This window comes from Gymnogyps californianus, chromosome 5 (genome assembly GCF_018139145.2).
Source record: "Gymnogyps californianus isolate 813 chromosome 5, ASM1813914v2, whole genome shotgun sequence".
Taxonomy (NCBI): domain Eukaryota; kingdom Metazoa; phylum Chordata; class Aves; order Accipitriformes; family Cathartidae; genus Gymnogyps; species Gymnogyps californianus.
In genome coordinates, this window is record NC_059475.1 from 54,407,644 (window position 1) to 54,435,588 (window position 27,945).

A 27,945-nucleotide genomic window follows, 5' to 3' on the forward strand; every position below is an offset into this window, starting at 1 on the left:
AGGAGGCTGATTATGAAGTAACAACGTTCAAAGCACCTCTTAATAATATCTCTCTTTCAATAAGCAATGCTAATTGCTAAAATCTTACATTTTGATTTCTTTTGCCTGAAAAGTCTTCAGCCGTGGAAATTGCATAGTCACTAGACTGCAGATGAATTTCCTGGGATAAGTCACAAGTTCATGCAATTTTTGGTTGCTTGACGGCTTAACAGAAACCTTTGATCCCTTTTTAATAATGAAATAATAAGAATGATAAGAATGAAATATAAGCGTACAAAACTGCACAGGCTGGAGAAGCACGTAGGTGACACCTCCCACCCTTGACCCTCAGACCCATTTATAATAAGCTGCTGCCACTCTGGCAGATCACCTTCTCCTCAAAAGATCCTATTTCAGCAGCTTTTTGTGGACACTCAATTCAAACTGAAAAGTGGGGGGAAAGAGAGGAAGAAGAAGAAGCGGGAGGCGTCACGACATTGCTTTCACAAGATGCAGCATGCAATGCTTATGCCTTTGTGAGGCCTTTTCTCCAGGCAGCCCGGGTGGGCGAGTTTATCCTCCCTTGGAGAAGCAGCAAGCTTGAAGAGCAGCCTGCTTTTCTCTTCTGAATCACTGATGCGTGCGCTATTTCTGAAATGAAGTCCTTGGCCACAGAGCTCCTTTCGTTGCTTTATTTCACCCACCTTGCGTACTCCATGTGTGTGCTTTGAAAGTTTACCACCTCCTGCGCCTTGGTGGGGTTTCGGGGATTACACGACTGCATTGTTATCAACTGTTTTGTTGTTTTGGGAGGAGGTCATTGCATATTCAGCCCGACTGGTTCCGTTCTCTTCTTTTCTCATTGGTTTCCTTGGGTGATCCCAGGTTCGGTGATGTATAGGCAGGGTGGGGGGGAGAAGAAAGGACAGAGATAAACATCTTCATTGTCAATACAGACTGAAAGCAAGGACATGTAAGGTGCATCATAATACTGAACTTTTCCTGTCTATTTTTGCCTTTCTGAACACAGGCCAAACCAGCAGTTAAATTTAGTCAAGCTTCATGATCCTCCTGGAAGGTGAGAGGTCTGGTCCTAAGGCCTCATGATGGGCTGTTGGTCTCCCCATGCTAGTCTGTGTATAGATACAGGTGTGCATGTTGCATGAGATGAAGGCTGCTGGAAGGAGAGCCCTCCACCGCCACCTTCATCCCTGGAATGGAGGCTGGGGCGCTGGGTCAGGCTCTGCCTTGGGGCAGTCCTGGGCCTTTCTCCTCAAAGTGCCACATCATTCAAACTGGGATGATGACCAGCCATGTGCACTGAGGACCCAGTTCACTCACCAGTCATCATAAAACCACTGTGTTCGGTCACTAGGAGAGGACTCGTCTGACCAGTGTAGATATGTACATCTGTGGTGACCACCCCAGATTACCTTCACAGTCAATGGAGATAAACAGCTACTTTTAAAACACAGTTCAGAACACCTTAAAGTGGATACCCAAAATAAGTCAGATGCTTTGTGCCCAAGGCATTCATGTTTCTCTGCACTGTCTGTGAAGGAAGACTAGTTTGCTAGCCCAGACACAGATGTCCATGTTCTAGGTGTCTGAGTTAGTGACTGAAACACAGTACCTGCTGTGATCTATCAGCCCCCCAGCACCAACTACCCTTTTTATTAGGTTTGGTGGCCACTGGTACCATTTGGTAACACAGACCAGGACCACCAATGCTAATTGTGAGACAATTCAGGAAATGCCCATCAAGTGCAGAAAGCTAAGAAACATCAGCATATCACAGAGCGAAATCACCTTATCTGGGATTTTAAGGGATTCCGAAAAGGGAGACCTGAGTATAAGTCCCATAACAGACCATGTTACATCATGTAAGTGTTCCCCCCACAACTTCTCTTCTCAAACGTTGCGTGACCTTTATTGAAAGCGGAAATTTTAAACATAGTAGGAGGAAAAAGCTTTGTGCTTTCCACACAGATATTTCAGACATTAGTGCCTTGAGTTTAAGGTGCTTCTGAGGGCAAAAAGAGGACCAGACAAATGTAATACAGTCAGTCTGTGCTATTGTTCTTGACATTGTTTAACAAAACAAACAACAACTAATAAAAAATGGTTAATGACATTTAATTTCAGCAAAGTATTAATGAAAGATTTATCGAAAATGATTACAGGAAGATAAATTTGTTTTGCTTGTAGTCTCAAAGAAAATACTTCTGATGGTGTTATCTTATGCCTCTTTAGCTGGTAAATTAAGGCTTGTTAATATTAGCCACGATTCCAGCTGTTAGAGAATGGAAATGGAAGGGAAGGGGAGACTAAGAGTTGTTGAGACTAAGGGTTTCTTGAACCATTTTTCAGCCATTAACATGCTGTGCCTGTCTGTATCTGACACAAGGTCCTGCAGCTCTGTCTTTCATGACATTGTAAAGCACCCATCCATCCTGCCACATCCCTGACAAGAGGAATGGAGAATCTGACGGCAATACTTCTCTTATTTTTTCCTGGGCAGGAAAAATGGTGTGGCTGTCTAAACTTCTCTGCTGCTTTCAAAAATTCCTCCCCCCCCCCCACCCAGTTCCAACCCTGACAATCAGCTCTATGAATGGTCAAAAAATGAAGACGTTTTGGCCACTTCTACTTGCTATCTGTTTGTCTCCTGTTTACCCCTTCTTTCTTTATTTTGGTCTCCTATGTGTTTCTGCACCTCTCCAGTTCCATTTTCTTTCCCTGTCTAGCCTTCCTCTTCTTTCTTCATGTTAAAAATTATCTTCCTCTCATTTTTATCTACATTTTTCTTTTTTCTAGAAGTGATTTCAAGACCGACTTCTTCAGTTCTCCTGAAACTCTTTTTCCTTTCCCCCCCATTTTTTTGCTTCAGTTTTTCTTCCCCGAGGGCTGCTGTTTGCTCTTTCCCCTCCCCAGGCTGGTCTCCCAGCACAGACCTGGGCGGTTTGGAGACTCTCCTCCGATGGTGAGACCTCTCTGCAGACACTGTTGGAGAGGTTGCCGGTGTTATTACACCACTGGCACTAGCATGCATTGGAAGTGTATTTTTTCAGAGCCTGCAAATAGTGGAATGGAAATTTTATCAAGGTTCTGCTTCTGCCTTATCAACTGATCAGGATTAGTGGCAGCAAAACAGAGCAACTACTTTCTTGGGTCTCAATGAAATGGCTATTTATTTGAGGCATTTATTTATTTATTTTTGCCAGACACAAAAGTTCAGGCTTGGAGACTGCTCTGTTTAACTCCTTCACCTGATTTTTTTCCAAATGCATGTCAGGCATGGATTTGGGGTCAAACTTGCCTCGGTTACACCATTTAAATCACTGGCTTGGCAAACTTGTATGCAATTGTCACAGTGATTAAAATTGACCTATGTGTTTAGATATGCAAAGTCATTTTGGCCTGTTGCAATTTTTCAACTGCCCTTTTGCATTAGGGCACTAGCTCTTTTTGTGCCACTAGCTCTGTGTGTCACTAGCTCTTTTTTATCTCAAATTTCATTGACTGTTGAGATCCAAGCATGCAAGTTTTCCTCTTACACACCAAGGGGAACCCTTTTATCCTATTTTCTGTCTGATAAGCTAGATTATGCATGATCTTCCTACATGTAATACTCCAAGCCCCCTTTCAGATGAAGTGCTATGGCCATGTATTTATGCATTTCCATTCCAGGGTTGCTCTTCATTGGTAAAAGGGATGTTTCAAATTAGTGAGGAAATGAGTAGGGAACTATTAATATCTGTGACATACTCACTTGGTGGTAGGTGAAACAGGCTGTTCGCTAACAAGTGGTTTGCATTGCTTTACAGTATGATTTGCTACACATTGTGCTTTGATGTTTGGCAAACAAATTGGCATGCTCTTCATGCCAAACATCTGCAAACGAAAGGGACATGCAACTCTGTACAGCTTAGTACACGCCTGAAATGAAGCGTCAGAGTCCGTAATGACCTCTCCACCATGCATGCATTAATTTGCATGAGTCCTAAAATCAAGAAAGCATCAAACATCCATTTAATAGTGTATTTCACACATCAAGCTTAAATTTCAGATGAGGTTCTGATCACATTGTAAATCTTATTTATCAAAGAAATTCACATTGGCTTGTCATATTGGCTTGTACCAGTTCTCTGCAGTCCTGTGTAAAGGTCAATGTAACGATGCACATTCAAATATAATTTGTATGTTCTGTCTTTAGAAAATTTCCTAGAGGAAACACAGTTTTTGGCCCTTTACCATGTCCTGTCACAAAACTCAGTGGGTATATTTGACAAAACCATCCCTGCCAGCTTTGGCTACTGGTGTAAATTTGGCATAGACTTACTGTCTGTAAGGCAGTTGTGTGGTAGAGTACTAGGGGAGGGTTTCACCTCATGTCTCACTTGTACACACTTAAGAAAATCTCTATATTTTGTCTCTTTTCAGACAAAATTAAGCAAAAGCTGAGCAGACTATTCATTTAATCAGGACTTTATTATGCCTCATTACTTATAGCTTATTGAAGCTTTGAGAATAAGATCACCTAGAAATGGGATAGAAGTTTTGTCCAGAAGAATAAACTGCAACAGAGTTTAAAAGACACAACGCAATCCACATGCTCATACTCTTCCAGGTGCTTCGTGCTTGGAAGAGATGAGAGTTAAGAATAAAACTTGATTTCATAAGACAAGCCTGAGCGTTGCAAACCTGTTTCCTACTGCCTACCTCCATAGCAATGTCTCTGTTGAGCACCAGTGCACCATGGCCAGCATCTGGGAAGGCTGGGCCCTGGGGAAACCCAGCCAAGCTAGGAGGGGGTGACCTTGGGCTGGCAGCAGAGAAATGAAGGGATCTTAAATTCACCTCCTTCTGGGGCTCCCATACCCGACTCAGAACTGCCAGGAGACGCCTGCCTCCACTTGGGATTTGCTGCCCTGGATTATCCTCTGAGGGAAACACCTATCCTGTTTCTTACAAAACGGGAATAGAGTGTCATTCTTCTTTTAAAATGCAGTTAGAGGAGGAAAGGCCGCTTTACCCTCCCTGCTGTGCGTTGTAGGAGGAGATGCCCAGTGCTCAGAAGACCACAGTGCAATTCTGCTCTTTCCTGAGCAGTGGTACAAAATTGTAAATCATACTTAAAAGGCACCTGCAAAAATGGATATAAAAAAAAGATTGCATTGTATGGGTATCAGTATCAACTGACAGAGATTTTACGAACAGTGAAAGCTATGAGGCATCTCTGCACTGCCTTTGCACAGCTGTACCTGTGCCAATGTACAAGGTACCCGTGCCAAAAATCCTTTCGCCTGTTCAGTTCCTCTCATGAAGGTGCTTTTAGTAACACATAAAGAACTTGTCTCTCCTCTCAAAGCAGTTTCACCTCGAGGTGGCTCCTACCATGAACAAAGCTGCTACCAAGCTCTGTGGGCAGCCCCACTTTTGCATGTCACAGCACAGGGCTGTGCTATGGGGAAAGATAAGCAGCCTGTGAGCTGCTCTATCAGTGAGCATCACTGCGGCTCACCCCCCCCTCCTGTGTTAGCGGTGGCATGTGCCGGGTCGCGTGTGTGCCTGCCGATCCCCGAGGCAAAGTGGCAGAAGGGAAGAGGCAAATCAGAGAGCTGAAGATGTATCGCTTATACGTGCAATGACTTCAAAGCTTTTCTCCATACTGATGAACATAGTTCATTAGTTATCAACACATAAAAATTAATGATATTCAATAAAATTGGGTCTCATACGACACACCCATTTGCTTCATAGGATTGGTCTATCCTGATGTGTCCCCATTGCACAGCAGAAATATCCAAGCTACCTATATACCAGTAGAGATCCAACCACAGCAACATCTTCCTGGGTTACAAAAGTTGTCCAAGAAACAGGGTAAATATCTGGTAAGTATATTTTCACTCAGCTTCATCTCCTAGGCTAGGATGCTAGCCATACCTGTGGCAGCTATGTTTAGAGCTCTTGGCTAGACTTCACTGCTGGAAGCCCAGACAAGATGATGTGTGGGCTATAGTCACACTTCAAAAACATCCTTATTTAGCAGATACAGGATACGAATGGAAGAATAAATTTTGTAATGTTATTCAATTACTAGACCATCTCTCCGAATAACCTGGATGTTTATAAGAACATAAAGAACGTGAATGGAGGCTGTTTACATCTCAGTACTGGGGGCATTCATCAAACAGCCGTTTGATTCATGCTGGCCATCAGCCATCAGAGGTGAATCAGTTCCCGCGATAGCAACTGGTGGGAGAAGTGAACTTGCTTTCTAAGACTGGTTTGTGAACAGGACCCCTGCTAGAGGGGCTCAGTGCACTGACAACAGTTGCTTTCTGGGACACAGTCATTGAATTTGTGTGCAGCCACCCACAACGAGCCTTGCCTAATGACTAACCTAGGCTGGCCAGCCTGATGCTATGGCCCAGACATATGGGGCTCATGTTAAAGGACACTTCTCTGGAGACAGTTTTCAGAGTCATGGAAAGAGAGTCACATTCTGACTTCTCCCTTTGACTGTCTCAGAGGGACCGGAAAAACTCAGTCTGGATATTTTTTATTTGACAATGTAAAGATAGAAATCAAAGAAGAAACCCTAATGATGAAAATTCTCTGAAACCTTAATTTTTCTCTATTAAATTAGTTAACAGCCATATGTAGACCATCTATCTGTCCAGAAAACAAGCAGCATACTATTCGTTACTTGTAGGAGGAGGTTACTGGCTCAACTACCTCCCACGTACAAAGCAAATGTTTTACAGTTATAATAAAAAGCAGCTCCATCTGGACAACTTTCAGCAACGCACTCACTACTGCTCAATATTTGTCGAGGACCAATGTTGAATACTCTCAATCTCCCAAGGCTTTTACATCTATTCCCTGTATTTCCATCTCCAGTCTGGTAAGTTAGATAGATAGTGCAGCATCTAAAAGACAAACAAACTGTCTTGCCCCAGTGTTTATTACTTGTTATCCTAATATGTGATGGTTTTGACTTACTCTTCCAAATTAGAAAGTTTTACAGGTAACCTGGATGATATTAACTGCACCATTTGGAAGAACTATGTATATTGGGTTACTTTCAGTTTTGGACATGTGATGGAGGTCTCATTCCTCAAGCTGCATTGCCCCTTGGCTCCTTATGAAAAAAAAGAGGTGTCTTTTGTGAATCAGAAAAGACCGTTCTTTCCCTAGAGACCTTTGAGTACTTCAGTCTTAGCCAAACAAAACTAGTGGTCAGCTGATAAATAAGATTTACAAGAGAAAGTAAGCATACAATATTTAACATCTTCAGACCTTTTCTGTCTGTCTCTCCTGTGTGGAGAAGGTGAAAAGATTGAGTGCATGGTGCTGGGACCATTATGCAAAAGGGGAAAGTCTCTTTCACAGCATTGTAAGTCATGTTGCAGCAATAGGCTTTGATCTAACCCCAAGTTACCATCTCCTACAGAGAGTTTCTTCTTTTCTGGTTGTTCAGCATTTTCAGGCCTGCAATTTATGGCTAATTCAGTTCTCCCTCACAGCCATTTTTAGCTGACCAGTTTCTGGAGTATATTTAAGCAAGCCCTGCAGGCATGTGGGTGATTTCTGTTTTGGGGTGGTTCACACTCCCCTGTGACAGTCAAATCTCTCTTGCTGTGCACGGATTGAAGATCTAGCCTTTGCTGAGTGCTCCTCTCAGGGAAAAAAATATCCCTACGGAGCCGATCTGCAGCCATTCATCAGCACTTAGAGGTTCCCTGAGCTGGTGCGCTTGGGCTGCAAAATGTGGTGAGCAGATCTCTTTCTGCAGAAGTGCATCTATCCCAGCCTGCTGAAGTCGCTCTAGGTATATCTGAAGGGAGGATTTGGACTGTTCAGATTGCAAGTAATTGCAGTAGATTGCTGAGCCACACGTGAAATTTAAGAAGTGCAGTTTAGTCTTCATTTATTTTCAGCACTGCAAAGTCAGAGTAATTCCACAGACTTTGTTGGACTTGAGGAGAATTTGTTCTGATGTTACAGGGGAAGATCTGTCCCTGGGAGACTAAGGTGATGCAATCACATTTCCTACTAGGTCTTCAATTAAGCTAACTTCAGAATTATGCTCCTACACAAAACCAATCTTAAGGAAGAGAAACAGCTTTATTATTAGGATACTGGACTATTAACAGACATAATTGATAAAAGTACTTTCAGTGACCCCTCATGTTACAACCCATTCTTTGCATTCCCTATAATGATCTTTAAAAGGTTTTATTGACTGGAGGGATATTACAGCTGACGTTATCCGTTGGGTGTTCTCAGTGCAGAATACATCATCGATATGTTTTGATGACAAAAGGAAAAAAATGAATGGGTCTAATGTAAAAAAATGAACGGGCCTAATGTAAAAAAATGAGCTCTTACTGCCAGCCTTCCAGCCTGGCAAGAAGCCACTAAATGAAAAAGAAAAAAAAAAAGAAAAAAAAAAAAAAAAGACAGACATTAAGTGCATAGAATGAAGGCACCCTGCTTTGAACAAAGCCAAAACATGTTTGGAGGATGGCCATGGCCATGCCTGGCAGTATGCTATGCAGTGGCAGTGCCCTTTGGGGATGAGCTGGGCACACTCCTGCTCCTCAAAGGCCTGTCCTGCTGCAGGGCAGTGTAGGCAACTAAGGTATGTTCACGGAGCTTGGTTCATGGCACACCACGCTCTGCCAAGCAATGCAGAAACAGCCTGGGATTGTCAATATATATGTAGCACCCAGATAACCAGGATTATATGTAACTCTATTGCATTAGGCATGATCTGCCCTAACAAGTCTGTAATTTACAGAGAGTAGCCAGCTCAAATTTCTGTCCTAATTTCTTACAGAAGACAATAACCAAGCTTGAACAATCTAGTCTAATGAAAAGAAAGAGAGGATAGAATTGGTCTCAGGGAACACCAGAAAAGGAAAAGGGCATTTGAAAGGAAGAAATGGGAAGAAGCCATGGGTAAATTTAGGCTGGAGATGCAAAAAAGGTTCTTTTACTCTCAGAAGGATAACGGTTTGAACTGGGACTGCTGGAGGAAGGAGCAGGGAGGGAGAGAGGGAGAACTACACAACTTCAAGAAGGAGAATAATATGTTTATGAAAAGGATCAAATGCCACGGTGCCCCCAATACTGGGGACAGACAGGGTGACTCAAGGGTCTTGTTCCAGTCACATTTTACTAAGATGTCTAGGCTGCCACCCTGAAGTATCAAAGAAGGAATACTGACTGCTTCAGGGAACTTAAACAACCGATGTAACAGGAGAAATTATTTCACTGAACTTCAGGTGCAGCCTCAGTTTCCCTAGAGTTGATTCTCAGTAATCAAAGCAATACCTATGGTCAGAGCTGGACACAGGGTGAGATGCTCTACTATGGCACCCAGGTTTGGGTGATGGCTGGGAATAGGTAACAGCTAATAATGAAGGCAGTACACTCTCCTACTCTGTTTTTTCCCCATTTCATGCAGATCAGAAAGTGGAAGAAAGCAGCATTTCCTGGAGCCCTCCTGTGAACATCCTCCAGACTAGCACAGGCTGGATGCATTACTGCAGTAGTGGCGTTGTTATGCTAGTGTCTCACTAAACTCAAAGTCATGGAGCCTATGTAATGCTGGACAAAAATTTAAGGCTGCCCCCAAACTGGACTGTGCACACTCCGGGCTTTTGTGCCCACAAGCTGACCACACATGGAGGTTTGATCCTTCATTTCTGCACACATCTGTGAGAGCTCTCTGTGAACCACACAAAACTGAGACATGCACATTCTCACAGGTGCTCGCATGAAGGCAACAAACACTCCTCTGCTTATCTGCCACTCAGTAATATAAAAACACCAGTGGAAGCCAAAACTGAGATCCTTCTCTTAGTCCTTTAAAATTCTCCAGTCCTGCTGGAACAGATTGAACAACACCTATCACTATTCAATGCTTTCTATTTTCAAAGTGCTTAACAAACGTTAATTAGGAAATCTGGAGAAACATGCTTTTCAAGTGTCCAGCTGTACCAATCCTGATCAATACCTTGCTTTTTTTATATAGACAACACATCTAAACATATACATTGAACAAGACATGACAACTACCTAACTGCTTCTGCTCAGCTACAGTGAGGGCAGTAAAAGACATTTATGAACTATTATTTATGAACTATTATTTAGCTGGGCTCCCAATTAGAAGTTGTCCTTACAAAAAGATATCTATATTGGAGGGGAAAGTGGAGGAGTGAAAAGGTGCAGGAATCCTCTACCATGTCTGCAAACTGGCTGGCTGTTGGTGCCCCATGCTCCGGGTCAGGGTGGGCATCAGTACTGGAAAAACGTGGGATTGGAATAATAAGAGGCAGAGAGAAGAGATGAGCAAGGGCTGCTCTTCACTGCTCTCTCGCTGTCTCTGAAGGACAGTATGTCTCTCACCAGCCAAGTGACTGTCGATATTGCCATTTTAGGCAATGGACTTTTCCATCCCCAAAACAAAGTTGATCATCTGTGCTACTTTGTGCCCAGATTTTTTGCTGAATGTAGGTAACTACCTTGCTACTTGATCCCTTGCAAACACAGGCAACAACTTGAATGATGGACTTGGTCCATACAGAAGAACAAGGCTACTGCTATTGCACAGAATCATTTAAATAGAGTTTCACAAAATTATTTAAATAGTAATGATTAATTTCTGTGCAGATGAACCAAAATTCTCTGCAGATTTTCTGTTATAGAAATGTCTTTAATAGAAAAGTGTCTGCAACACAAATAAATGCAAGGAGCTGAGAAGAAAATTAAAACTTGTAAAATAAGCTGACCTTTGCAACTATCTAGATCACTTTGCATTTGAGGCAATCTGTCTCTGCCACCAACTAGAGTAAGACCGCTGATTTCCAAGCAGCTGCTTCTGACTTTCTCCACTCACAAAGAAGAATCTGCAGAGCCAGACCCTGCTCTTTGCAGGATAAATGCACACCCACTGTAGCCTTCTCATGCTCTAGGTGTGCAATCGGGCAAGTCCATACAGAGGCAGAGCAACCAGCAAGCCTGCACACCTTGATGTCTACATAAAGATTTGGTTTTGTGCAGTTTGGGAGCTAAGTGGCTTTAGACAATTGTAACTGGGGACAATTTCTGAGGAAGGATTTGAGTTCAGCCAGTCTCCACACTGGCTTCCCAGGGCTCAGAGCAACTGAAGGGAAGAACCAGGTTACCCTGCAGTTCCTGCTGCTTGGGAGTATTAATATCTTTCATAAGGCTTCATGCTACTGTTTCAAAAAGCAGACACCAAAGAAGGTACCATTTCTCCACCTGGTACCCCTTCGTATGGCCCCTTTTCAAAGGCCACAATGAGGAATGACCCTATTTTCCCACTCTTGCCTTGCGCACAGCTGGGATCAGACCCTTTACATCAGACCCCCTGTTAGTGCTTCACTCCATCACCTGGCATTAGCTTGGGGAATGGATGCTGCGATGCTCATCTCCACAAATGGTTTCTGACATGGCTGTTTAGCCAACACCTCTCTGAGATGGACAAACAAGGAGCATCATTCTCCAGCCCAGCCATACCGGAGCGGGTGGCCACGTGCCTGCTGATGGAGGGGACACCGGAGTCAGAGAGAGGTAAGCGTGTGGCGGAGCAGGACCACTCCAGCAGATGCCATCTTCTCCCACCTCCAGCTCTGCCCACGCTGACCTACTGCATGTCTTGCCTTCATGGCGAGGCTCTCCCAAGCGGGGAGCTGTGTGCTGCTTAGCAACCCCGGAGCATGATAAATATTTAGCGGTAAGTATGGGAGGTGCAGAGAAGGAAGGATAGAGAGAGCAGAAATCAGACCGTGCAGCCACACAAGTGGTGGCAGCACAGCTGCAAGGGGCTCGAGGGCGGCTGCAAGCAATCTATGTGCACCTGAGGAGCATCGCAGCTCTGCAAAGGGGGACCCTGTCTGCACCCTTTGCCCCTCGGGCAGTGTGGCTGCATGGCAGCAAACAGCACAGCAAGGCGGGGGGGGGTGTGATGTGACCTCCCTTCAGAGCAATGGGGACCCCTGAAACCAGCTGATGTTGACAAGCACCCCTGAGCCTTCCTTTATCAACACCTGCTCTCAGCTAGGGTGTGGAAAAGCTGAGATCTTGTTTGCACACCAAGTTGTGACTAATTAGACAAAGGTGTGAAACTAATGCACATAAATTACAGTGGGAAATACCACTACCGTGGTCAGATGCCTTGTTACCACTGGCTGAGATTCCCTGCACAGGAGGAAGCGTGTCCAAGTGCAGCTCCTGCCGTTCCCTGAGCTTTGCCTTTCCCCAGGGTCTCTGTGCACAGAAGTCCAGGTTAGAGCCAGGCATCAAAATCAAAGTCAGCAGAAGCCCCAAATTAGAGGAGTCAAGGGTGGCACCAAGCCAAGGCTGCTGGCCAGAAGCATGCCAAAAGGTCAGGCAGGAAGGGGGTAGCTTCTGCGTGGTCAAATTTGGGGCAACGTCAGGGTGATGCAGGAAACAAAGCTCTGCAGAAAACAAGAAAGGGGAGAGACTGGGGGGGAATGGGGCATGCACACAGGGCTGAGAGGTGTGCTGAACAGTCTTGATCATTTTGAAGGTGGTTGGATGCGTGTGATGGGTAGGGGACCGACCGGTGCTTAGCTGCTCCACGGTCAGGTCTGGCTTCTTGTCACCCTGAGGCAGAGCAGAATGAGTCTGAGCAGAGCCTGCCTGGGGCAGCGTGGGGCACGTGTGGGAACTGCCGGGGCATTCCCACACTTTTCTGGCTTTCTCGTTCTAACTTTTGAGGTTTTAGAGCTCCTGCAAATCCACCGTGTCCACTGAACCCACCGGGAGGTGCAGTTGTTCAGCCCCTGGAGACAGGCTTTACTGCTTTTACTCCAGATGCACTGCAAATGCTTTGTGGAAAGCGAAAGGGGGCAATAAAGGCACTCAGCAGGTTCCTATGGGATTCTCACTGGGTGTGTAAAGGGAATTTCTGGGTGATACAGAGCTGGAGTAATGGATCTACACCCCCACCCTACTACCATGAGTACAATTTCTTCTGAGTCATAAAAAAGATTGTCCCAGGCACCCCAGGGTGCTGCTGCTGGGTCCTTGCAGACTAACAAACACAGTCCTAAGCTCAGATATCCCAGATAATCAAGTCAAAAGCTTTCTTCAAATGTTCCTTGCACACTGTGCTGGGTACATCTGTGGCTTTTCACCAGCAGGGCCAGCCACAAGTGCCCTCATGTCAGCTTGTAAAAACTATGATTGGCTTAAAAATTAAATTAATTTCTACGAAAACTTTATTTCTTTGCCTTGTAGGATTTTCAATATGTAAGAGTCTTGAGTTTAAACTCAGTTTTTAGATTAGTAGGTGAAGAGAACCCTGATCTCATACGTATTCAGATTTCTTCAGAAGTTACGGCTTCAGGAAAAAATGTAATAAAAAACTCATGGTAAACCTGGCAACTCTCCTATATGTTTCAAAGCTCTAGTATCCACTTGTATCTTCTAATTGCACTGGGGTAAATCAGGAATATTTCAACTAATACAGTTAGACCAGCATGAGCATTATATTCTAGTACAAGCCTGTAAAATCCACTCATGGCTATTACAGAGTTGCACTGAGGCAGTAACTGTACAATACTTGAATCTATTGCAAGATTTCTGCCCGTTCGATGTGGTACCCTCATCTGCAGTAGAAAACAGAAAAATGGCAAGTTTGTTTTTAGTCACAACGAAAAGTTAATTGATCACAGGATAGACCATAATGCTCTACAGATTTCTGTTGGCATCTTTGTCAATACATCACAAATTAGGAGTGTATAAATGAAAAATGATCTGTAGGACAGTATTCTGTGAAACACTTGGACCACTTGTTCTATACTAAAGACTAAAGCCTCCTGAAGGCTTCCAGTGTTCCCGATTATGAGAAACAGTGGGGCATTTTATCCATTTATGACAGCAAAATTTCTCTCTAGCAGGATGTGACTTTGGTATAACGTAAAAGAGACAGAGAAATCCTGCCCTATAATAGTTATGCAAACATGTAGTGCTTATAAAAATCCCAGGCTGACAGCACTGAAGAGCAGATCCTCCTGCTTATCTGACCAACACGTACTGCACAGGCAACAGCAAAGCAAACTTTCCTGCACAGCACTGCCCATGCAGCTTGGAACAGCCATCTCTCTGAATGAAAGGCTATTTTATCCACTTTAATCATCAGCCCTTGATCTGTCAAATGAACCTGCTAACAAGTAGTAGCAATATTTTTGCTATTCTACTTAAAACACGAGGCCAACCCTTCTTCATCTTGATGCACCCAAAAAACATGGGGCAGTGCCAACTACTAGTCCCCCATCCAAAATCCCCAATGATGCCACTGAATCAGCAGAATGAATACAGCAGAGCTCTGGCACCTCCAGTGGGCTTGGGTCAAGTTGTAAAGCTGTTCAACAGCTTGTCTCGTATGTACTATCCTGGAAATTGTTGCACAACCTATACCCAGACTTCAATATTGTTTGGAAGAACAACTGATTTTCCTTGTCCTAGCACTCAGTTTTCACCAAGCAGGGCTACATTTAGTTTAATAAATAGTGATAGCTTTGAAAGAACACAAGAAAACCAGCAAGAACTCAGAGAGGTTGTGGACTCTCCATCTGTGGAGATATTCAAAACCCAGCTGGACACAGACCTGGGCAACCTGCTCTAGGTGACTCTGTTAGAGCAGAAGTTTGGACTAGATGATCTCAAGCTGTCCCTTCCAACCTCAACCATTCTGTGAGTCTATGAACTCATTTCTTGATGGTTAACAAATGGGATCTCCTGCAGAAAGATTGGTTGCTCAGGGTGTTTAAATTGTCATTAGTAGATCATCTGCAGCCTCATTCCAAGGATGGGAGTAAATTGACCACTGGGAGATGATGAGGCATAGAGGCTAAGCAACACATGGGGACATTGGGCTTTGCTTAGAGGTGACAGAAGACCTGAACAGTGGTGCTCAGTGGTAGATGCTGATCCTGTTGTTGATAAGCATCAACATTCAGCCAGTGGACAAGATAATCAGGCTACAGTGTGACTGTCTTTTCCTTGCTCTTCCAAAATTTTGAAGTTTGTCTTTCAGCTGCCCTCAGTGTCATTCCCAGGTCTTCCTGATGAAGACCATATTCCTTTTTGAATGACACTTCTTAGGGATTGACCCCTTTTGCAGAGCTGAACTGGTTTGATGTCAACGAATTGCATCAGACACACAGATCTGCCCCCACAGACCTTCTTCGTCTTCCCTTTGAGTGTGCCCCACTCAAACAGTACTTTTTAACCCAGCTTTTCCACCAACTATCTCACTTTATCTTCTGAGTAATTACTGTCTTTTCAGGCACCTGCTGAGAATTAAGGCACCATTTCAGTACGAACCCTTCCAATGTGTCAGGGAGAATGGAAGAGATTAACAATCTCAATTCACCTTGACCTGTCTGTCATCAGCCATGCTGTGAATATCCACTTCAAAGCAATTAAGTAAGTTTAGGACTCTGTTCTTTCTTCTCTCCCCACACTGAAAAGCATTGTTTTGTTGCAATTAATAATGATTTTGGACTAGATTGTGCTGGGGCTCAGTGACTTATAGGAGATGGCCACGTGGAGGACTACACAGTCCTTGCTCTTTGGGGGAGTGAGTGGTACAGAACGGGCTGGGGGAAAGGCGCAGGACCATGGCCTGCTTAGTGGGACATACATCCCTGCACCATGGGACACATTCACCACAGCCCCCACTCCCACTTTTCGCCCTCCTTAAGAAAGCCTTGGTGTTTTCCCCTTGCAAGCACCTACCTCATTTTGTTAAACAAAACCAACTTTCAGAACCTTGCTCCTGCTACTGAAACTAGACCTTGCAGTATACAGGGTCCATAAATCATATGCTAATGCCGAGTACCCTAGAAAATACCTGAGCAATGAATTTTAAGACAGTTTAAATACGACCTGTCATTTTATTTCAGTACAATGTTTTCTTCCATTTAATTATTATTTGAAGGTGAACTCAGTGCCTATTTAAGGAAATGCATATGTAGGCATTTATGGTACCTTTCTCTCAGGCTATGGGACACATACAAAATAGTGGCTTGACAAAATTAGAATAGTGAGTAAAAGGTATATCATGTAAAACTCTGCTATCATCAGCCTGCTTTCTCTGCTGACTTAGCAAGAGGGCTCTTTGGCAGCAAACCCTGTGTTACATCTGAAAGCAGAGGTATCCGTCCTACCTAAAATCCGGCAGAGCCAAGGAGTCACATCCCTAGGCACACCGGGCTGCTCATGGGTCATCTCAGACTGTATGGATGTTCTGGAGACACCAAGTACAGGTTTTTCACATGTTGGAAAACCATCTGAAACACCTCCTGCCAGGTTGCATAGCTGGCGCATCAGCTGGCACAGAGAACAGGATGCTCAGCTTTGCTTTCCCCTTCAAGGTTTGAGAGGTGGCTCCAGTATCTTAATTTTATACAGGGAGCCAGGGATTTATTTTTCCCTTTTATGTAAATATCTTACTCCCTTAACAGACACTGACACACCAGTGCGCTGCAGAAATAGGATTACATAATGCAGGTCCCTCTCTCCCCCATCTCAGTTGCTTATTTACCAAACAACTGTCATTAATCCTCTTTACTGTGTTTACTTCCTACTTCCCTCCAGTCTTACTGTCTTACTATTATTCAGGTGCTTGGAGATGTTAAAAAAAAGCTTAAGAAACAGCCACCTCCAGAGCTGATTAAAATGAATCAAGCCCCACTGACTGTTTTTGAATCCGCACTGATTTACACCAGATGAAGATTTGTTAGAGCTGCTGACATTCACAGTGCACTTGCCCAAGTCCACAAACCATGTAATACTGAAATGATCCAGCTTCCTCCAGCCTGTGCTAGTTTATGAATTGTCCTTGGACCTCCTGCTTTTACTTCTTGGTAACAGTCTTCCAGGGAAAGAGAAAGAAAGGCAAGTTTTTACAGACAGAGACATGGTAGAGAAATACCTGGAGGTATTCCAGATTTTGAAGCAGTTATTCATCTGGTCTTGCTATGTGCTACAGAAATTGCTGGTTGTGAGATCACTTTCCTTATCCACAAAATGAGCAGAAAAGTCCCACTGCTTACAGTGGGTTTGAGCCCTAGCAAGTGATTAAGCCTGTCCTAGAAATCTGCAAATGTCACAGACTGTGATTGCTGCCGTTGCTAAGTGCCAATTCTTAAATTTTTTCAAATGTGCCATGGAAAAGTTTCTTAAGAGAAATTTTACATTTTTTTAAAAGAGGAAATACCCCTCTGTCATCAAGACCAGAGAAAATAGCTGTTCCTCCACTGCCAAACTGAGGGTGCTATCACCATGTGTGTAACCATGCTGCAGCACAACACAATATCATGTGCGATCTCCTCTGGTTCTTGATCTGTGCAGCAGCACACATCTGTACCTGGTGTGCCAGTCATGCAGTGTCCAACATTGCAGACACCAGCATCACACATAGGAAATTTAGAGGCTGCTTTAAGGGCCTTTGAAGAATCGCCCCATATGCATCTTCTCAAGAGTTTAACCTGTCTAGCAGTTCTCTGAGTATTAAAGCTGATTGACACATTTTGGTATTAGTTCCCTCAAGGACCAGAGAGGTCAAATCCATCCAGTGCAATGGATGTCATCATTTCTTATGACCATTTCATATTGGGAGAACCTGAGTATTTCCAGGGGAGATGCAGGGATGGAGGTAGCAGCATGCTTGCTTGGTTCTGGTAGTTATTTTAGACAAAGAAGCACCAATCCACTAGGCTGTATTTTATCACAAAAAGCCTTAATGCCTAAAATCAGTCATATGTTGAAGTTTTAGCTTTTATGAGGGAAAACAAACCACCCCAGGAGAAACAGTTTTTATACAGATTGAATAAAAATACAGTTGAGTTATGATACCTCGAGGACAGTCACTCCCTCTTTTCCTGCTACAGAAAAGCAGATATGAGAGAGTTTGATTGGGTCTGGCCTTTTGAAACCAGTAAATGAGATTTTAAATTAAGCACAATAGGATTTTTCTTTTTCTTTCTACTTCAAATTTGATTCTTATGAAAGTGAGGGATTAATACAACAGATCCAAGCTCTGTGCAAATAAATCTCTGCCTGCACTTTCCTACTAAAACATTTAACTCTTGCTACACCCTACAACCAGATGACTGCTGTTATTTCAGTCTTCAGCATCTCTTCAGTGGAGGTGGGAGACCAATTTGTCAGAGATGCTGCAATGACAGAGGTCCCAATTCCAGGAGATGTGCAGGAACGAGGGCCCAGGAGCAGGACTGCAGAGGAGAGCTGGTGGGATGGGGGTGTGAGAAAGGGCAGAGCACTGTTGTGGAGCCGGAGGCTTGGAACACACTGGAGGGACTCTTGGCTTCAGCATTACCCAGATTAATCCCCTTACTCTTTCTCTAGCCACCTCTACCTCCTAGCAAAAGATAGAGTGAAGGATTCCTCACAGTAGCTAAAGCCAATTCAGCTCAACAATATGTGATAATACCCTGTGTCGAAGGCAGAGATGCTTCTCTTGTGAAGCATCTTATCTTATTTCCCAGCATTTATCAATAGCTATCTTTTACAGTGGATCAAGGAACCTGAACTACTGGGGAATGCTGCCAGGCACTTTAGGTCATCCTTTTAGCAGAGCTGTTTTAGGACAGACTCATTCATGAAAAGAAATGCTCTAGTTACTCTGTAAAAATATAATTAGTAAGATTTTCTTTTATAGCTGTCCAGCCCACATCTGAGCAGTTTTCAGCTTAGCGTTTGTCAGCAGAGTGAATGTCAACAATAAGAAGATCTAAGGAATTTTCACTTTTCTCTGAGCCTAATGCCTGTTCAAGTGGCTGACTTGTATGTTGATATTCACACTGTTGACAAATAATGGGTGTCTTCATCAAGTATCGGTATTATTCTTCACCGACACAAAGCATGAGACTGTTATGTGAACTCCCAAAGCCTTTTCAAGGCAGCTCTCAATTTGTGTGTTTAAATTTCTTTTCTGTTCCTCCCATCTGCCAGCATCACAGCAGATTTGAAGAGCAATTCCTCGCTAGGCACAAGTTGCCTTGGAGAGTTACTGCTCCCATAGGTATATTTTGCAGCCTTGGCAGAAATCATTCACAATTTGGCACTAGGCAGATAGCTGTTTTTGAAACTAATACAACTTTCCACATGGAATTGGACCAATCCTCTATGAGCAGCCAATGGTAGATTAGGAACTACAAGTAAGAAATTTTGCACTGTGGTACTGTCGTGGTTTAACCCCAGCCGGCAACTAAGCACCACGCAGCTGCTCACTCACTGCCCCCACCCAGTGGGATGGGGGAGAGAATTGGAAAAAAAACCCTCAGGGGTTGAGATAAAGACAGTTTAATAGGACAGAAAGGAAGGAAAAATAATGATAACGATAATGATAATAATGATAATAATAATAATAAAATGACAATAATAATACTAAAAGAATTAGAATATACAAAACAAGTGATGCACAATGCAATTGCTCACCACTCGCCGACCAATGCCCAGTCAGTTCCCGAGCAGTGATCCGCCCCTCCCAGCCAACTCCCCCCAGTTTATACACTGAGCATGACGTCATATGGTATGGAATATCCCTTTGGCCAGTTTGGGTCAGCTGTCCTGGCTGTGTCCCTTCCGAACTTCTTGTGCCCCTCCAGCCTTCTTGCTGGCTGGGCATGAGAAGCTGAAAAATCCTTGACTTAGTATAAACACTACTTAGCAGCAACTACAAACATCAGTGTGTTATCAACATTATTTTCCTACTAAATCCAAAACACAGCACTATACCAGCTACTAGGAAGAAAATTAACTCTATCCCAGCCAAAACCAGGACAGGTACCAATCCAATTGGACTCCAATTTCAGTCCTCCATAGATGATTTTTTAAAAGTGCAGTTGCTAGAGTGAAAGCTTTCCAACTCCTCAAAACAAATAAGCATTCATTTTAGCTAAACTAGAATAGCAAAGATACTTATGTAAATTTAATAAGAAATTAATACAGACTTCTGTCTTCTCATTTGAATTCTCCCTTTTTGATGCTCTTGGATACACTATCCTTCAAATCCTGCATAAATTTTTCATACAACTGCAAAGCATGTTCAATGCTCCACCATTATGATATCCCTGCTGAGGCTCATAAAAAATCTTGCAATTGCTTTGCATGCAGATAATATTTTTCATGAAAGGTATTTTCATTTCTTGTCCCCCCCCCCCTTTTTTTTTTCCCAAAAAATATTACTCAAAAATCACAAAGTTGAAAAAAACATCATTTAATCCAAGCTGCGATTCAGATGTCACTGCAGTATCTCATGAGAGTTATGGATTGCATATTGCATTCTCTACTGCAGGCTGGGTCACCGAGCTGCACTAACAGCTCATGCCCAAGACCCCCATGGTATAAAACAGTGACACCACGAAGCCAGGACTGTGGGGTGTTGTCAGAGCCGTACTGAAACCAATAGAGGAGAACAGAAACTCCATCCATCCGGGCTACAATTCCCACAAGTTACTTTCTTCTCTAAATCAATGCTTTGGACTTGTAGTTGAAGCCTTCATACAGAAATGTTCAAGTTTTGAATGTTTCCACCAGAAATATGAAATATTATTTGGGTGAAGAAATTATTCCCACTCCCACTTTTCTATGTAACTGAAGTCAATACTTTCTAACTACTGGAGGCCTATGCAAGCACATCTATTGCAAAGACAGTGAGCTGAAATGGTTACTACACACCGTGCTGTACACAGGCTTCACATAGGCTTTTACATTAAAAAAGACAGGTTTTGAATTTGATTCCGTGGATGATAATTTTGAAGCAAGAATAAACTAGAAGTAGAGTCTCCAAATGAAAAACCACACAAATTACCCTAGAGTTCAAGTTAAAAGAGCTTGCATCAATTTGAAATGCTACAGTTACTGATGGGCCTGGGCCCAAAATCTCACATCCCACATGTAAATTTTGAATACTACCAGAAGTGGATAGGACAGTGTTTCCTACCTCTACACTTGGCCAAGCCAAAGCTATTGACATTCCGCAGCAACCTGCAGCAATTTGACTTCGGGGAAGTTCTTATTAATCTGAACATTGTGGCTCTGTCCCATTTCTAGTTTTTCTCCTCCTCATGCCCATGACTGTGCATTGAACTTCACCCTTTACACAGGCAGGATACGGTACATAAAGTGACTTTCCAATGAAGACACACGTTGACTACAGGATGCGTTTTGCCTTTAGGATGCCTTTAAACAAAACAAAGTGTCAGCCAAGTCTTGGGTCAACCTTTGTGGGGTTGCATTGCCCTAAGCACAGTAAAAGCTTCTGGAGTCTTACCTTTTTATGGCTTTGTAGCAAATGATGACAACTACGAAGAGGAACACTAGTGTGGCGCAGCATACTGCAATGATAATAACCAGGCCTGGCCACCAGGTCTCTTCAGTGGGACAAAAGGTAGACTTGGGAGCTGTAAAAAGTGTGTGGAAAAATACATGAGTTCTCCCAAATGAATAGTGTATAATCAGATATGCTTCAGTCACCCATGCAATAGCACTATGCCAGGGCCACAGATACATGCAAAGAGGTTATTTCACATTTAGGACCCATTTTTTTTCCAAGCAATCAAGTCCTCTGTTTGGTACTAGGTATTTCTTGTCATGGTCCCCAGATGACCAAGTTCTCTGTGTCAGTGTTGTCCACACCCTGGTGCTCAGCGCAAAGGAGAAAGGCTCAGCTCTGCTACCCATGGGAAACCTCTTCTCCCTCTGCATTTGCCATCTCCTGCTGCATCAGATTTAGTTTTAGAGATGTTACGCTGATAAGGGTAGGCTTTCAAATCCCATTAGGGGAGGTTTATCGGGGAGCCGCAGCAGTGCCTACCAATCAGTATTGCAGCTGCTATCATTGTAACCTTGGAGCGAGGAAGGGGGATTTGTTTTAAAAGAACAGGAATTTTATTACATTTATTAATTGCTTTTAGAGGACTATAGTTGACAAGCTTCTTTCCCGTTACATTGTCTTTCAATTGTAAGTCCAATAGTTAAGAAATGTTAACATAAAGAAATGGTAACTCCTGAAAATATAAGCAATTATTATTACATTTTTCTTTTTCTATTTAGGGCTAGAATTTTCTGTGTACGTACCACTCAAAACAAGGAATACTTTGCATCAGAAGGAATACTGGTGGAATTTAGTTAAAATATTTTCCTTCAGGGCCATATTCCTTTTCCCATGCTTTCAGGGGACACTTATTTCCTGAAGGATGGTGAGCAACAGACAATGCCATGAGCAGTACCAGTGCATTGCAGAAGGGGAAAGAGACTCCTACTGCAGTGTGTGCAACCACATAAATTCCATGAGAATTTGGGTCATCTTAAATGAAGGTCAATAATTAATCAGTCAATGGGACTGTCTAAATCTACATGCTCACTTAAGTAGGGGAGAGAATTAAATATAGCAAAAGGCTTTTTTTTTGAGCCTAATTATTTGATCTGATATATCCTATATTCTGAACTTCCTGTTATACACATCATAAATAGCTGCACAGGTTAAAATATGTCATCACACTTGCATCATTTATTGTGACATGATGTCTCCTGTGCTTCCTGTGTTTGATTAGGAAAAGACATACACATACTCTTAGGTTAACACTTATTAGGTTAAATCCTGAAGTACACAATTACTAAGAAAATATTTTTTTTCCAGTTACATGACCTATAGAAGAATTGGCAACACTCACCCCAAGAAATCTGCAGGAGCACCTTAGAAAAAACCTAGGTAAAACCTATAAGAAGCAATCAAAATAATAAAGCCAACAGCTTGATAATTCATAGGCAGTTCAGCATTTGGTGCCACATAAGAGATCCTATCTTTCTCACACGCATCAGCCTTCAACACATGCTATCACTATGATCATACTTGTCTAGAAAATATTGCCTTCAATTTATTGTACATATATTGACTGTGAGGGCGGGGTTTTTTGTATTTGTTTGCGGGTTTTTTTCCTACAGAAGAGAAAAATAAAGCTGAAAAATTAAGTGATTTGAAGAACTAGTGGTTCCTGGCTCCTCTTTTGTGGCCACTCCCAGGCTATCTCAGCAACTGAATTTCTACTTTATTACTATGTATGTCAGCTGCAGAAGTCAGTTTTCAGTGGGTGATGGAACTATTTATTGTGTTGTGATAAAGCTAATGTTTTTAATATTCTCTGAAAGTTTTCAATATTGTTATTTTCTAAGATTCCAGAACAGAAGGCATTTCAAAGATGACAAAATGTTTGCAAGAAGGAGCAGGCAGTCTCAGGGCCAACTCTACCCTCCCGGTGTTGTCCTGACAAACACAAAAGGTTGCAGTGAAATCAAAGGAAACACATCCATCAGCAGATGCCATGCAAAATTAGATGAGATCATAAAAAATGGGGCAAGTACAGCTATCCTTATCTAGTCCTTGCTCTTCCTCAAAGGCAGGATCAACCAAACTAGTCCTAAAGCAAAATGAGATGGTGAGACTGGGTTGCTCCTCGGCACAACAAATGAGACTGACAAATGGCAGAGACAGGGTATAAAGCAAGGCTTGTCACATGCCTGTGCACCATGTGCTCCTTCATGGTTTATCACAGTATTTTTACATGGCGAATAAGCAGATATATGTGCGATTGAATAATGAATATGACTCCTGACAGCCTATATGTAGTTGTTAATGACACGAAAATAAGAATTGCTGATGTGGAGGTGACCCCTAATCCACTTGGCTCAGTTCCCTTCCCCGCTGGTCCAGACCAGACACTCAGAAAGAAGCACAAGAAATCACACTGGAAGCTATCAAAGCCTCTTTCTTAGTGGCTGGTGGGTTTATACAGCTTTAAAAATTATTTGCTATTTCTATCCCTTATTATTGCAGTGCTAGGTAATCTTGTTTTCCTCAGAAATGTCCACTCTTTTTCCAATAAGCTCCTAGTTTCGTGCTCTTTTCTGCCTTTCTCAGTATGCATTCACACAGCCCTCATTACCATGGCATTTCTACGTCCTTAATGCATTTCTCCTCACAATTATCCTCTGAGGAAGAGCAGAACTGCGTTTAATCCCCTTGAGCTGATGGGAAGCCCAAGCCTGGCCTGCATGGATGCCTCTGTGTGCTGCTGGGAAAGCCAGCCGAGCGGGGAACTTCCCAAAGAGCCAGCGAAGTGCCACGTCCTCAAAGAGGTGCCTATTGGTGAGTCCCACACTGAGTTCTTGATGTTAGGGAGGCATTGATGTCTCCGTCCCCTTGGGCTGGGGCTCACAGCTCTGCTCCCTGGGGCAGTCCAGGGCTGGGGAGGCTCTCCATCCTGTGCCTGGGTCCCAGACCCCAGCTCATTGCCCGCAGTGTAGAAACAACAGGTTGCACCTGGGAGGGGCTGAGCCTGCATGTGTCATGCCCTCAATGATCAGAAATTATCCTGGGGAGAGGACACCTGCAGCACCCTCTTGCAACTGTGTCACTTTGCATGGAGTAGCAATACATTTCTCGGGCACTCTCTGGAGGAGCGAAGACATGGGTCCCAAACCCTCCTCTAAGGAGATACTGAAATTATTATAAAAAACACTGAGCAGAAGATGTCCAACACTACCTATAACAATGACAATGTCCAGTTGTGTCATGGTTTAACCGCAGCCAGCGACTAAGCACCATGCAGCCGCTTCCCCCTCCCCCTCCCAGTGGGGTGGGGAGGAGGAAAGAAAAAGGAAAACTCGAGGGTTGAGATGAGAACAGTTTAATAACTAAAGTAAAATAAAATACACTACTAACTAATAATAATAGTAATAATATAATAATAATAATTGTAATGAAAAGGAACATAACAAAAAAAAAGAAATAAAACCCAAGAAAAGACAAGTGATGCACAGTGCAATTGCTCACCACCCGCTGACCGATGCCCAAGCAGCGATCCACCCCTCCTGGCCAACTCCCCCCTGTTTATATACTGGGCAAGATGGTCTATGGTATGGAATATCCCTTTGGCTAGTTCGGGTCAGCTGTCCTGGCCATGTTCCCTCCCAGCTTCTTGCACACCTGCTTGCTGGCAGAGCATGGGAACCTGAAAAGTCCTTGGCTTAAGATAAGCGCTACTTAGCAACAACTAAAACATCAGAGTGTTATCAACATTATTCTCACACTAAATCCAAAACACAGCACTGTACCAGCTACTAGGAAGAAAATTAAATCTATCCCAGCTGAAACCAGGACAAGTTGTTTCATTGGCTTACAAAACCCTTGACGAAATGCAGGAAAACACTTCAATTCTCATGGTCACCTCCTTCTTTGTAGCACCTCTTTCAAATCCATTATAAACCCCCAAAAGGTGTATGGTTTCAGAACCAAATCGTGCCCTTTCCCTTGTTGTGTGAAGAAACAACAAGCCACTTACTGCTGTCATTCACAGCGGTGTATTTGGAGAGTGGAGGACATCCCTGGGCACAGGGAGTCCCTTCGTCATCACCGCAGGGCTACCGAGAGCTGAGTGTTGGCCAGCCCGGCCATGATGTTTGCTCCCTCAGCACCCATCACCACCTATTGCCGGTCTCATGTGAGCAGCTTCAGCCGCTCAGAGCATGATATCTCCTGGTTTAACTCATTCCTGGCTGCCTTTCACTGGTCTCAAAATCAGCTGGATGGAGAAAGTGATTTTCACAGTGCAAAACAACTCGAGGAAAATGGGCTTTTTCTCCTAAGCCCTGAAGTGTCGTTCTGCACATCGAACACACCGTTGGGTGGAAAGTGGCAGGAAAGTGATGACATTTTAAAGAAGATAAGCAGGGTGAGCTAAGCAATCACAGCCTGTCATCCTGACAGAAATCCTGCTAAAATAATGAAGACCTCATTCAATTAATAAAATATTAAAATAAGTTATTGATGCTAAATAGCATAGGTCTAGGAAAACACATCTTGTCAAACTAACTAGATATTTTCTGAGGAGATTACTGGTTTGGTAAATAGATGTATTAGTGCTGGTGTGATAACTTTAGACTTGGGTATGACATTCAACTTTTAATTCCACGTGATGTTGGGGTTATGAAACTATAAAGCTACACAGTAAGTGTGGCACACATAAATTGACTTAAAAGCCAGAGAACTGGTGTGTCTCAAAATCTAACTATAAATGGAAAGTCACTGCTGAGAGAATGTGTTTTTTAACAGTGACTCCCCCTTTCCCCCCAAAATAGGGTGACGGATACTGGTAGAGTTTGTAAATGACTCAGGAATGTACTCCACTACAAGTAGAGACTAAGCATATTTAGATTAGAAATAGGGTAATTATTATCATTAAGGGTAATTATCCATTACAATAGTCTATCAGCTCTGGTGGAGTATTTCACTGAAAAATTTAGTTTAAGGTAGACTTTTCATTTTTCCTAAAAGAAGCCTGAATTCAGCTAAAGAGATTGGACTCAGAATAAGAATTAAGTAAGTAAAGAAAATGCTCTGTCTCTGGAAAGTCCACATGAGCACAATGCGTTTTTTCTCTTGGCCTTAAAATTTATGGAGTACAAATGTTGGTCAGGTTTACTCTTAGAGGACCAACACCTTCTCCTATTCCCAATAGCACCAGGGCTAAATAAATACAATGAATAAACAGACCCATTTCGGACCTACAGTGGGTGGCTGGATCTAACTTATTGAAAACAAATTCATGAAAAAGTACTTTTAGAGCAAAGGCATCCTGCAAACTATTTCAGCACCACAAAAATCTTACACACTTGCTTTCTTTTACTAAATTTATTTTGAAGGCTCAGCATAAAGACACAGTTCCAGTTCTAATGTTAGCAGGTATCTGTACACACATGGCTCTAGCCAGAAATGTGCATACCAGGAAAGATTAGCTCAGCTACAGAGGGTTTCCCTCGATGTCCAGGCACAAAAATAGAGGTTGTGTCACTGGAAAGGAAGTTTCCATAAAATTACAAAGAAGTTTCTGATTTCTTTTTAGCGAATCTCAGAATGGGTCACTCTCAAAGTTGCCCTGAGCTACCAAAACCAAAAAACAGTGATGAAGCTGTTTTAATCCTCTGGATTAAGCATTAAATCATTTTGTGTATGTTATAAAAGTGACACATACTTGTACTGCCTGTGACAGAATATAGCAACGGGACTTGGAATCCCTGGATACGCCCTCAGGTTATCTTTAGTGGTCATGGCTGTACTTTATAAAGCTCAGATTTTGGAAATCTAGTACTCCCACCATTTATTTTGATTAGGGTTATTACTTTCCATTGCACTATGGGTTGTAGGCTAATCGCTCTTTGCATGGGAATGCCGGGACATTAGAAAGTAACACCACCAAGTCTGTCAGGAGAGAGTAAGTGCTCCATCATGGGGCTTATGCTGGGCTGAGTTGGTGCCTCTGCACAGCCCTCAGCAGCAACGTTGAGGCAGGGAGCCTGCATCAGGGCATCCCTTTCCACTGGCTCTTGCCCATCAGCCAGGCCAACAAAGCAAAACAAAGCAAAACAAAATAAAACAAAACAAAGAAAAACAAAACAGAATGAAACAAAACAAACCCAACCCAAACCAAACACAGGGCTGAGCCGGAAAATACCTAAGGGAGGCAGTGACCCGTGCTCCCATGTGCAGTCCCAGGGGAGGTGTCTCTGGCAGAGGTCTGAGTGTGTCAATCTGCCTACAGGCTCAGTCCCAAGCAGTTGGTGAGTGTGCACTGATGTGACATGGAAGGGTGACAGTGACCCCTGTCACCTCTCTGCAACAACAGTAACTTCATGCCTAAAAAAGGAAGAGTGCTTTCAAGATAAATCAAAACTGATTATTGTTTTTCCTCCTGCTTTTATTCCTGTTCTTGCAGAAAGGTCAAGAGTGCTGGTGTAATCATCTTTATGAGACATCTGCCTGTTTTTAATATTGTATACTCACCACAGGCTAAACCCTGCCATCTCTATGCC

At 43.1% G+C, this 27,945-nt stretch overlaps 1 protein-coding gene across 1 annotated transcript in view; it reads right to left on the reverse strand.

Moving 5' to 3' along the window:
• Positions 1-328: 328 nt before the first annotated feature.
• Positions 329-27,945, reverse strand: part of PRIMA1 (proline rich membrane anchor 1) — a 51,628-nt gene continuing 24,011 nt past the window's right edge. Inside the window, exons 3-4 of the mRNA XM_050898188.1 lie at positions 21,350-21,479; positions 329-849 (exon numbers count right to left, since the gene is read on the reverse strand). Coding sequence (XP_050754145.1) covers positions 750-849; positions 21,350-21,479 — 230 coding nt within the window. The 3' untranslated portion in view covers positions 329-749. The remainder of the gene's footprint in view (positions 850-21,349; positions 21,480-27,945) is intronic.